The 11,978-nt window shown below is 49.3% G+C and overlaps 1 protein-coding gene across 1 annotated transcript; it reads left to right on the top strand.

Moving 5' to 3' along the window:
• The first annotated feature begins 2,919 nt into the window (after positions 1–2,919).
• Positions 2,920–4,443, top strand: LOC124674989 (U-box domain-containing protein 21-like). Its single transcript, XM_047211047.1, has one exon. It carries the CDS (start codon positions 2,933–2,935, stop codon positions 4,268–4,270), a length of 1,338 nt encoding a protein of 445 aa, XP_047067003.1. The 5' UTR covers positions 2,920–2,932; the 3' UTR covers positions 4,271–4,443.
• Positions 4,444–11,978: the final 7,535 nt, after the last annotated feature.

Below are 11,978 nucleotides of genomic sequence, written 5' to 3'. Positions count from 1 at the left end.
GGGCGATGACAGCGAAGACGGACCAGCGATGGGGACCGCGCGGGCGAGACAGCCTGCGGCATCGCACGTAGGGGCACCCCGTGTGCGGCGCGTGCGGCTGTGACGTGCGGTTGATGGCCGGTGCAGGTCGATGCTGTTGTCGGAGTAGAGGCGCAAGAGGACGACGGCGATGGGCGACTCAATCCGATCTATGATCGGTAAAACCAAAAAGAAAGCGCCGGTCGAGCGACCGGCGGAGCAAAAAGAAAACCAATCTACGGATTGAAAAAAAAAGGACTCGAGGGCAGCGGATCAACGGATCGGCGGACGAACCCTCATACGGGTTGCGCGGCCCCCGGAGTAGGTCATGGAGATTGACCTCCCCGGGGGCGGCGCGAGCAGAAGCGCGGGCGGCGGCTAGGTCAAGGAGCGTGTTACTCTGATACCATGTAGAAGGATGGAGCGGGAGAGAGATATGCGGAATATGTTGGATGTATTATTGAGCCTCATGAGCGAGTATATATAGGAGTACAAGGGACCGACTTGGAGTAGAGGACAAGAAACAAATCTATCCCTACCTAATCTATCTCTAACCGTACGTATACCAAATATATCTCTAACACTCCCCCGCAGTCGTAGCGGTAGTCGCGGATGGTCAGACTGAAGATAAACCGAAGTGGACCCAGAAGGACACATGGGATGACAGTTGGAGATGCCTTAACGTGCCTTGCTTTTGGTTGGCATGCTAGTGCTTAGCGGTGCAGCTCAACACGAAATGAACTCAAGTCAGCAGTCAACAAAACGAACCGTGCAGATCAATCTAGCCGAAAGGCCATGAAGTTTGTGACGCCGTGTTTCCATTCTAGCCAACCGGAATGAGACGCGTGCGCATCAAGCCAAACACGCACAACACGTATATTTCTCGTACGGCGGCCAGGTCCAAAAGCGCCGACCAAGAGAAACCATTTTGTAGGGTGGATGCTGACCTGGCCAAAAGTTCTGGGACAGCTTGCATTACGAATATAGAGCTGTCCGTGGTTATTATTTATGCCATAGATTAGCACAGCTAGCATCATTATTTTTTAATCGAAATAATATTCTTTTGGTTCGTGATTAACTATGGTGAGCCACCGCTTCGTCCCTTCTCCCCTTGTCCTGACGATATGCCGACGAAGAGAAACCATTTTATAGTAGGTGACAACAGAGCCGGCTCCGATTCCACCGATATGCGCTGACGAGGGTGTGGTGCTCCCTGCTCTCTTCGCTTGTCGCTCCGGAGACAAGAGGAAATGGATCTTGTTACTTGTTTTATCTTTGTAGTTAGGGTTTGGGCTAGTATGCTATGGTGCCATGTTGGTGAGGTGGGAGCGACGCGCGAAGCGCATACATTGACCACAGCTCCGCTCTCACACTGGCGATGTCCTTCATAGTAGCATTTTGGGACTGATGTCATTGTGAGCTTGGAAATACTTTAGACGGGCAATGTTAGGGTTCGTGGATAGCGTTGGCTACCCCATCTGCCGTGTCTACCCTCATGCTCCGTCCCTGTTGCTGCGGCGTTGCCTCCGACGCCATGGTGCAACAGGAGGGATTTATTAAGGAGCGGTCATGCGGCTAGGATATGTGGTTGTGGCGGTGCCGGTGTGCATTTGGAGCGGCCCTAAAGCGTAAAAGGTGTTCAAGGGATGGTTATTTCTGTGTGATCTCCTGACTACATCGACGGGAGGGAGCAAGTCTAGGACCGGAAGGGCTCCTGGAATATCCCTAGAGGACTTGCCACAAAGATATGTGCATTTCCTCGTGTCGCAGGCCTAATCTTGGGCTCAACGTTGTGCTTTCCAAGTTATTACGACGATGGAGGTGTTTCTCTTATTTTGTCATCTAGCGTCTTGGTGACGCTGAAGGTTGATGATGGCCGATAGTGTCGGTGAGTGTGCGGGTCTGTAACCTCTTTGCAACTTTCGTGAGGTTTGTAACCTATTTTTTGTTTTTGTGTTAATGAATATGGTTAGATGGTTAGGGCTGTTGTGGTACCACCTGGTAACCGAAGGTTAAACATCGGGTGAGACGTCTTGGTGTCTCGTAGAGGTAGGTTGTGTGTTCGTGTGTTCAAAGGAATAAGTATACATATGTATTATAAATGCATGCATGATTCAAAATGTACGGAATATTGTGTTATATTGATATGCGGTAATTGGTGATTACATTAAGCCTCTTGGTTTGTTTATATAGTAGAGATGATTTAGAGGACAAGAAGCCTAGTAGAGATAGATCTAGCTTACAATCTTAAACTACCAAATATATCTAAACCATAATATACTCTAATACGTTCAACGAATGTATGTGTCTCAAGGGGGAAAAAAAAGGTTAAAAAGAACAACTGTGGCGAGCCTGTGCGATTTTCATCGATCACTCCGCCCAGTGGAGATGTCCAAGTCGATAGCCATACTCGATTGACCGAGTATACATAATGTGAGACGAAGATGTGACTTCTGAGTCTTGTACAAATCGACTGAGCGTGAGTGAGGTCTTTGTACATTTTCGGTCTGCACTGCAACGGGTCGGCTGGGATCGGAATATACTGTTTGGCGCCGTTGGATGACCGCGGCCGCAACGCGAACGCGACGCGGGCGCCGGAGTCGTACATTCAAACGTTGCGCGTTCAACGGTCAACATTCAAACGCCCCGACCAGATCGAACCAACAAAATAATCCTTCTCCTCCACTCACTCCCTCCCGCCACCGCAAAGTCTCCTCCCTCCAAACTGCTCCTCTTCCCGCAACCTATATATTCGTCCAGTCTCCTCCAGTTCAACCATTCCGTTCAAAGGCTCCGGCGCCATTAATTCCATTCAAAGTTTCCGGCAAGGTGCGAGCGACTCAATAACAACAGCTACCAGCTCGACTCGCTTCCTACGTCTTCTCCATTAGCACAAGCTAGCTAGCACAACACGATGGTTCTACCCATGTCGAGAGCCACGAGGGTGGTCCCGGAGCTACCGCTCCTTCGACGGGGAAGGCGGCAGGTGGCCACGTCGACCGACGACGAGCCAGCAGAACCGGCGATGCCGGCGCACTTCCTCTGCCCGATCTCGCTCGAGCTGATGAAGGACCCGGTCACGGCGCCCACGGGGATCACCTACGACCGGGACAGCCTCGAGGGCTGGCTGGCCCGCGGCCGCGCCACCTGCCCCGTCACCGGCGCGCCCGTCCGCCTCGGCGACCTGGTCCCCAACCACGCCACGCGCCGCATGATCCAGGACTGGTGCGTCGCCAACCAGGCCGAGCGCGTGCCCACGCCCAAGGTGCCCGTCGCCGACGCCGACGCGGCCGAGGTGCTCGCGGCCGTGTCCGCCGCCGCCAGGCGCGGCGACGCGGCGGCCTGCGGGGCCGTGGCGGCCAGGGCCAGGGCGCTCGGCAAGGAGAGCGACCGCAACCGACGCTGCCTCGCGGCCGCCGGCGCCTCTAAAAGGCTGTCGTCCGCGTTCCGGGACCTCGCCGGCGAGCCAGTCGACGGCGCCTCGGTGTCCGCCGCGCTCGGGAAGATCCTCGCCGCGCTCACCGCCTTTTTCCCGCTCGACGAGGAGTCCCAACGCAGCATTGCCTCACCCGCCTCCCTCAAGACGCTCGTCTCCGTGCTCGCCCACGGCGACCTCGCCGCGCGGGCCAGCGCCGCCATCGTGCTCCGCGAGCTCGCCTCCTCCGCCGACCGGCCCACCGTCGACGCCATCCCCCGCACCCCCAACGCCTGCGCCGCCCTACTCGGCCTCGTTAGGGACACCGTATCCCCGCAGGCCACCAAGGCGGCGCTCGTCACGGCCTACTACCTCGTCTCCGCCAGCGACCGCGCGGCGGCCCGCTTCGCGGACCTCGGCGCCGCGCACGTCGTCGCCGAGCTCCTCGTGGACGCCGACAAGGGCACCAGCGAGAAGGCCCTGGCGGTGCTCGACGGCGTCCTGTGCGCCGACGCGGGTCTCCAGTCCGCGCGCGCGCACGCGCTCGTCGTGCCCGTGCTCGTCAAGAAGATGTTCCGCGTCTCCGACATGGCCACCGAGTTCGCCGTCTCCGCGCTCTGGCGCCTCTGCCGCGGCGCGGACGCCGGCGCCGCCGCGTGCCGGGCCGACGCGCTGCGCGTGGGCGCGTTCCAGAAGCTGCTGCTGCTGCTCCAGGTGGGATGCGGCGGGTTGACCAAGGATCGGGCCAGCGAGCTGCTCAAGCTGCTCAACGGCGCCAGGGGAAGCGTCGAGTGCATCGAGACGGCCGACTTCAAGGGGCTCAAGAGGCCATTCTGATCCATGCAGAATTTTAGCGTCTGCTTTCAATTTTTTGTAGATTGATTTGGGACTCTGATTAGGCGTGTGGATAAAACATACAAGTAGGATGAATAGATTTTTCTTCTTCTTTACAACTGTAATTGCATACTCATACACAGGACAGATGAACACAGAAGAGAATTAACTGATCATTTTTTCACAATATAATTTCTTGCGCAAATTTAATACTAATTTTTTTTCAAACTTATTATCTGTATTTTGTGATTTAATCTTAGCTGGACATAACTAGAATTGAACACAGCTAGATGCAGAATTTTGAGCATGCACTTTCATTTTGTTTAGATTGATTTAGGACTCAGATTAGATGTGTGGATTAAACATACAGAGGATTATATATTAGACTTTTATATTATCTTTATTAGACTATAATTGCATAATCATACATAGAAGACAAAGACACATGAGAATTAACATTTTTTTTGCCAAATATTTTCTCGTGCAATATCTATAAATTTTTCAGGTACCTTTCTTTATATTTCTGATTTTATTAATCTGAACCCAACATAGCAGAGCTAAAGCAGAAGTTGGGAAAGTTGAATTAAGGAATGATAAAAAGTTTAAGCTAAGAAAAAAAAGTGTCTTCCGAGCATCAGTGGTCCCTTCATTTAAAAAAATGAAAAATCATATTTATAAATTCAAAAACTTCTAGTCAATGATAAACCATCAAGCATGCAAAATCCCAATGGTAAATTATTTGTGTCGTGGGCTAGGGAATGATGAAAAAATCTGATAAAACTGTGAGACATGAAATATGCATAATCAGGTTCACACCTTTATCATTTTTGTGTAGCTCAATCTACAGACTATTTAAAATTAATATTTTGCATGTTTGTGGGATACAACAATAGCTACATGCAGGTTTATATCAACTTTTTAAAATCATAAATGTGAATTTCAAAAAAAATTAAAAAAACTCTGTCCGGGAGCCAAAGAAATCTCCAAAGTCCATTAATATGGACCCGAGAAAGTACTAGTAAAATTTCTCAAGCTGTCTAAACTATGCCTTTTGCTTCTATTATTGTCGCATGTTCAGACTTCTCAACACGTTCAACTGATCGTGGGAGACGTGTTCCACATTTATCCGGGATTCAAAAAACAAACAAGTACAATTTGACCATCTCAACATCTTTCGGTGAGTCAACTCTTTGGCTTGGTAAGCAAGACGGCTAGTGCGACCTTTCCATTTGTGCAATTTACAAAGAGAAACTATACTTTCGAGCTGTAAAGATAGCTCGAGCATTTCGCAGTTTCCGAAGGCCGGCCGGTACGCCGACGTACGAGCCGTCACGGCACGGCACCGGACGGGCCACGATGTCGTCTCATCGACCACCCACCGGTTCGCCGTCGACCAAGTTATACCTGTTCGTCAGTCGTCCGTCGTCGTCGTCGTCAGCGGTCGAGTTGGATGTGCTGCGTTCAACGCCGGATCAACCGTGTTCAGCTCGATCGATCTGAGCTCAGCCATGACGGGAAGAACAGATACGGGAATCGGCCCAATGGACCACGAGACCCGGTCGTCGGTCGACGGCCGTGCGAGCGCGATAGCAGTGGAGGCATAGAGACTGGAGAGGCATGCATGCTACCGACGACCCTCTCAGTCGGCATCGGATCACCTGGCGCCTGTTCAAAGTATCCACTGTACTTCCCTCTATATCGAAACTTGTTTAAAAAATTATTAAAATTTAAATGTATCTAGAGTCTAGATATATTTAAATCTACACCAATCTCATACAACTTTCATACGACGGAGGGAATACGATAATAGGTAAGAGAGACGACGTAAAAACTAACTTTTGCACCACATCGAATAAATTTTTTAGCCTACAACAGATATTTGTAACTGTTGGGTGATTTGTTATTTTTTGCCCCATTCGATGTAATTATACATTACCATCACCCATATGGTGATATAAAACAAAGGGTGTGTCTATATCTCAGTTGACTGATAGTTTCTTAAGTCTCGGCCACCTCAGAAAAGTGCAACTGCAGTTTAAATAAAAGTGCAACTCGATCCAGTTGAACTTTTCTGGTAGAAAAGTGCAATTGCATTTTTTTAACAGAATAGTGCAACTCAAGCATTTTTAAGTGACTTAGACTTAAGAAAAATTTCAGTTGACTGAGACATAGCAAAACCGTAAAACAAATCGGTGACGCGGGAGAGGTCAACTGCTAGCCTGAAGCTTCATTTCACTTCCTGTCGCGTGGCCTTCACCTACCACCGACCACGCCAGCAACCAATTCGATAGGTGCAACCGTGAATCAGCGTCACCTGGCTCCGCCACCGCTTCACTAAATCACCCTCACACCGTTCGACCGACAGCGATCACGGCCGATTGAGGACCACCGCCTCGCCTACATCCATCTAGCTGGCCGTGGAGGTGCCGCGCCTCTCCCTCCCGCAACCCACCATTGTCTGCCACGGGGAAAGGAACCAACGCGTGGCCGCAGCCCGATTCAGCAAACACCGTCCTCAGCTGAGCTGCTGCAATAGAGGAGAAGCCACCCCACGCCGGCACCGCTGAATCCTAGACCAGGCCACAACCGCCCTCCACCGCCGGCCGATTCCCACCTTGGCGCACATGAGGTATTTGAACAGAAGTGTCAAGGGTCATCTCTCAAATTTTACTTTTACGAAAAATGTTATTGCAACGTAGAAGTAGTTTGTAATATATAGTATTGTGTTTGTAGATGGTTTTGTTTTTCGACTACACCTCCTCCGATGAGGAGTTTGACATGGAGGAAGATGAGGTTATTGCTATGCTCTTGTTCATGCATAAGAACATGAGACCGAAGCATGATGGTTCCATCTTCGGCCGCGAGTTTATCCCAAGGCGAAGAATTTATGCGGACAACAAGCTCATCATCAACTACTTCGTTGAGCATACGATGTATTTCAAGAGGTATTTTTGCCGCCAGTTCCAAGTGTCTCTCAATTTGTTCAATCACATCGCAGAGTGTGTCAAGCTGCATGATCAGTTCTTCAAGCAGAGGAGGAATAGCACATGACTTCTTGGGCATAGCACCTTCCAAAAGGTGACTGCTGCTAAACCCCTATGACGTGCACAGAGTTCTTCAAAGAGATCACATCGATAAGTGGTGGAGTTGGAATGGCCAACAAAACCACTAGGTTTATCTCACCTGCGTCATGTTGTCAAATGTGATTTCAATGTTGTTTATGTGTTGATTTATATGATACTTGAAGAACCATTTGATGAATTACTTATATTGTGATGTAATCATCAGTAATTATTTGTTTTTTTTTTATTTATTTGAGATTAAATTGCATATTATTCGTTTCATGCTTTCATATATGTAAGGAAATCTGAAGTTGGTTGTGCGGAAACCGTGCCATACATTACCTTGTGTGGAGGGCGTACCCTATTTTATACCATACAGAAAACAATAAAAAGTAGACAGATGATATAAAACTCACATTTTGTGATGGATTGAGTTTTGCATCACCTAGTAGAGTCGTATCCCTTTCCTGCTCGTTCGCCGGTCGGCCATTGAATTTCGGTGCATGCCTGGTCGTGATCGCTGCTTGTCCCTCTTACATAAGTTCAGTTTGCATTGCTCCTCTGTCCTTGGATTTCTAGCTTTGAGTATGTTCCAAAGAATTGGTTTGCTTTTTATGGAATTTTGTGGCAGCTAGCTGACTGGTTCAAACGTTTTGAGCTGATGGGGCACGGTGGAATACGCTCACTGATAATTGTTCGGGTCTTTGTAGTATTTCCTATTATTTTGACCTTTATTTTTATTTTGAATAGCCACATTTTTTTGGTGACCAGGAGGACTGATTTGTCTTGTCCTACAACATATCAAACCCCATATTCGTCTGGCATGTGTCACATTAAAGCAGACTATACTTCCACTAGTATGTGACATTCTGTGACGACATTGTTAGTGACCATTCAAAAAATGTCCCATTGTTTCTACATTTTGTTGTCCTGGTTATTTTTCATGAATATTCTAGCTTCCTAGAAAAAAAAACTTGAAAACAAAGGATGCATGTGTTAGCTTTTTAACGTGAATTGTGAATTAAAAGTAAAGCTTAGGATTTTAACTAAGTTGAGTCTCATGGTCTTTTTTGTACAACTCAAGCCGCAGACAACTCTTATTCCCTTATATTATGGTGTTTTTCTACAAAACAAAATTACAATATCAGCACAATCTGAGATGCTCATTGCGGGAGACATGGAACCAAGTGAGACAAGACGAGTTTTGGAATAATAATTAGGGTTAAGTGCACTTTGGTTCCTTAAGTCTTGCGAAAGTCTAATTTTGGTCCATCAACTATGTTTTGGTCTAAATCTACCCTCAAACTCTTAATTAAATCCTATTTTGGTTTCTAACATCGGTTTAATGATGGTTGATCGGTTTTTGACTCTTTTTTTCTGCCATCATGGACATAATTGGCTGGTTTTAATCAACCTGTGATCATTTTTCATTAGTCAATAAATAGAAAAATACCCTTTCCTTAACACACATGTGTGCCGACTCCGCCTTTCTCACTTGGTACATCTGTCCTCGCCACTTCAGCCGCCTCCGCCTTTCTTCCTGACGCAAAAGCCCTGTCATGTCCATCGATTTTGCCTTTCTCACCTGGCTTATCAACCGTAGTAGTGTGAGGCATTGTCGCTAGGTGTTGGGGAAGGTTAGAGTTACTACGGAAAATAGATAATGATCAGGATCTCACCGACGAACGTTCAAAGTGCTAATTGCATAACTTATCTCAAGATGATGCGGTCCTACGTGGACCAAACCTGTCCAAATCTATCAATGGTGGTGAAAAAGAGAGTCAAAAACCAGTCAACCATCATTAAATCGCTATCAAGGATCAAAATTGGACTTAATTAAAAATTTGAGGGCAAATTTAGACTAAAACAAAGTTAAGGGACCAAAGTTGGACTTTTACGATACACGAGGGACCAAAAGTGCACTTAACCCAGTTTGTGGACTAGATTGTGCACGCAGAACAAGGTTTTTTCTTATCGCTGATGCATGTCATTCACTCTCAGGTGTAAGTCCTTTTTTTAATTTCACTTATTTTTTTTAATTTCACTTATATGATAAAATGAAGAAAAAATGCTAAAGTATTTAGCTACGCATAGAATCAACCTAGGTTAATCAACATGGCAATACCGCAATGGTAAACATACCATTAGGATAGTAAGGTTCTATGAGCATGGATAGAATATTTCTTATATCTACTGATTTTATTTCATATTTTTTTCAATGGTCAATATGTCTGAAATAATTTTTGAAATTTCCATAATTTTATTGATTTCGTTGGTTAGCAAATTTTTTATCTAGTTTTTCCTCAGGTCAGAACAACACCGCAAGGCCGAAGTCTTAGGGCATCTCCAACCGCGCGACCCAAACGGACGCGCTGGGCCGTCCGTTTTGGGCCGTTTGCGTGGCCGAACGGACACCCGGAAAGCGCCCCGCGTCCGCGTGTCCGTTTGGGTCGCGCGCTGCGCCCAACGCGCGGACGCAGCGCATTGGTAATAAAATAAAACAAAAATGAAAATAAAAAAGGAAAAGAACAAAACATAAATTTAAACTAGTTGGTCATTAAACTTAGCCCTAATTTTGGCAAATTTTACACAAAAGAAAGCCAAATATGGCTTTAAACTAAAAAAAAAAGCAAACCCTAGCCAGGGTTTGCGAGCACGCGGTGGCCGCCGGCAGTACTACCCCCAGTAGTACTCGTCATCGTCGGCGTCGATGACGACGACGCCGCCCGGCGGCGACGCGCTGTTCCGGCTCGACACGCCGGAGGGCACCGGGGACTCCGGCCAGGGGTCCCACTGCGCCCTTTCCCAGGCGGAGTGCGCGTTCGGCGGGCTCGCCGGCTTGCGCAGCCGTGCCCTCCGCGCGGACTCCTATCGGAGCTGCTCCTCCGCCTGCGTGGCCAGGCGCTCCTCCTCCGCCAGGCGCGCGGCCCGGCGCTCCTCCTCCCGGAGCGCCGCCTGACGCGTAGCCTCCTCCTGACGGCGCGCCAGCTCGAGGAAGGCCCACGCGTCCGCCTGGGCGTCCTCCTGGGCCTTCCTGGCCGCCTCCTCCAGCGCGGAGGTGCGCAGCGTCTCGGCGAGGAGCGGCCATTTGGCCAGCTCGTCGAGGTCCTGCTGCTCGCGGGACGCCGCGAGCGCCGCCTGCAGCTCCGGGTCGTTCTCCTCCTCCTGGGGCTGCGGCTGGGGCTGGGGCTGGGGCGCGGGCTCGTTGATGTAGAGGCCGCCGGGGCGGCGGCCAGCCCGCCTAGCAGCTGTGCCTGGCTGCGCGCGAGGCCGCGCCGTCGCGGATGTGAAGCACGTGCGCCGCCGCGCATCGTGCTCCACCTCGAACCACAAGTCCCGGTTGGGACTTGCGTCGCCGTACGCGGGGTCCTGCCGGAGGTCCACCGGCAGCCTGAGCGCGGCGCCTCCGGATCTCGGCGTAGCGGGCGCGGCTCGACGCCGGGATGGGCGGCACCGGAACCCGATCCGGGCTCAGGTGCCAGCCGTGGGGGAGGTGCACGTCCCCCACGGCATTGGGACGCCGGCGTCCCAGAACATCTGCGCCACCGCTACGGTGACGTAGATCCGCTCGCGTCTGGGAGGCGCCGGCGGCCCCATTGCGAACGCCGGCGGCGCGACTTGCCGGCTGCTGCCGGCCTCGTGGTCGTTGGCGGAAGGCTCGAACTCGCGCTTCGGGGCCATGGCGGCGCGGAAGCTTCGAGCTCGCGCGTGCGGCCGGAGTGGAAAGTGGGGACTGGATAGGGACCGTCCCCTTCCCCAGTCCACATTTAATAGGACTGGGGCACCGACAGGTGGGCCAGCCACGCGGACAGAGCGAACACGCGAGGACGCCGCGTGCCATCCGCGGCCACGTAAACCCGGCCCACACGGCCACACCCATCGATCTTCGTTTTGAACTGAATGTTCCATTCAGAGCTGTGCCCTTCGTGTGCTTTTGACTAGTTGACTGCCTAGTTGTTTTAGGATATGAAAATTTCAATTTTTTCTTGCTCCAGTCAACGGAAAGTACATGCATACTAGTCCTGCGTTAGTTGTGTCCCTACTAGTCTAGATTCGAACCTGGACTGCGCCAGAATAAAGTTGCATGCTTGTTTAGTCTTTGGTATTTTAATATAGTACCCCCTTTGATCACAAATAAATGGACACTTAGCCTCAAAATTTGTCCATCTTCTTAATGCACCTTAAAGTAGAAAATGTATTTATCTCTCGTCATACGGCAATCGAACCCAATAACGCTTAACACATAGTATTCTCATTTTTTACATGCACTTAGCTTACTGGAGGTGGAGAAATTAAAAGCACAGAGAGGATGGGTGTCAACTTTTCAGTATACTTTCTAAGTTACTCCATAACTTGTCTTAAATTTTCTATACGTCCACTTATATTTTAGAAGTACTTCGTAAGCAATGCATGTATGTTGGGGGGCAAATAAAATTAATTTGCTCATTTCTTAAGATTACTTCATTCTACTATGCCACAAATCCACAATTTTGCCTGTCATACTATCTCAATCCCAAAACTTAAGGTTTATATTATTTTAGAAAGTTAAACTATGTCAAGCTTGACTAAGTTTTTACCAAAAATCATTACATGCAAAATACAAAATCAATATCATTAGATAGATGATAGATAACGAAATATATTTTCAT

The sequence above is a fragment of the Lolium rigidum genome, chromosome 1, assembly GCF_022539505.1.
Source record: "Lolium rigidum isolate FL_2022 chromosome 1, APGP_CSIRO_Lrig_0.1, whole genome shotgun sequence".
Lineage (NCBI taxonomy): Eukaryota > Viridiplantae > Streptophyta > Magnoliopsida > Poales > Poaceae > Lolium > Lolium rigidum.
This window is presented reverse-complemented; position numbering and strand designations above follow the sequence as displayed.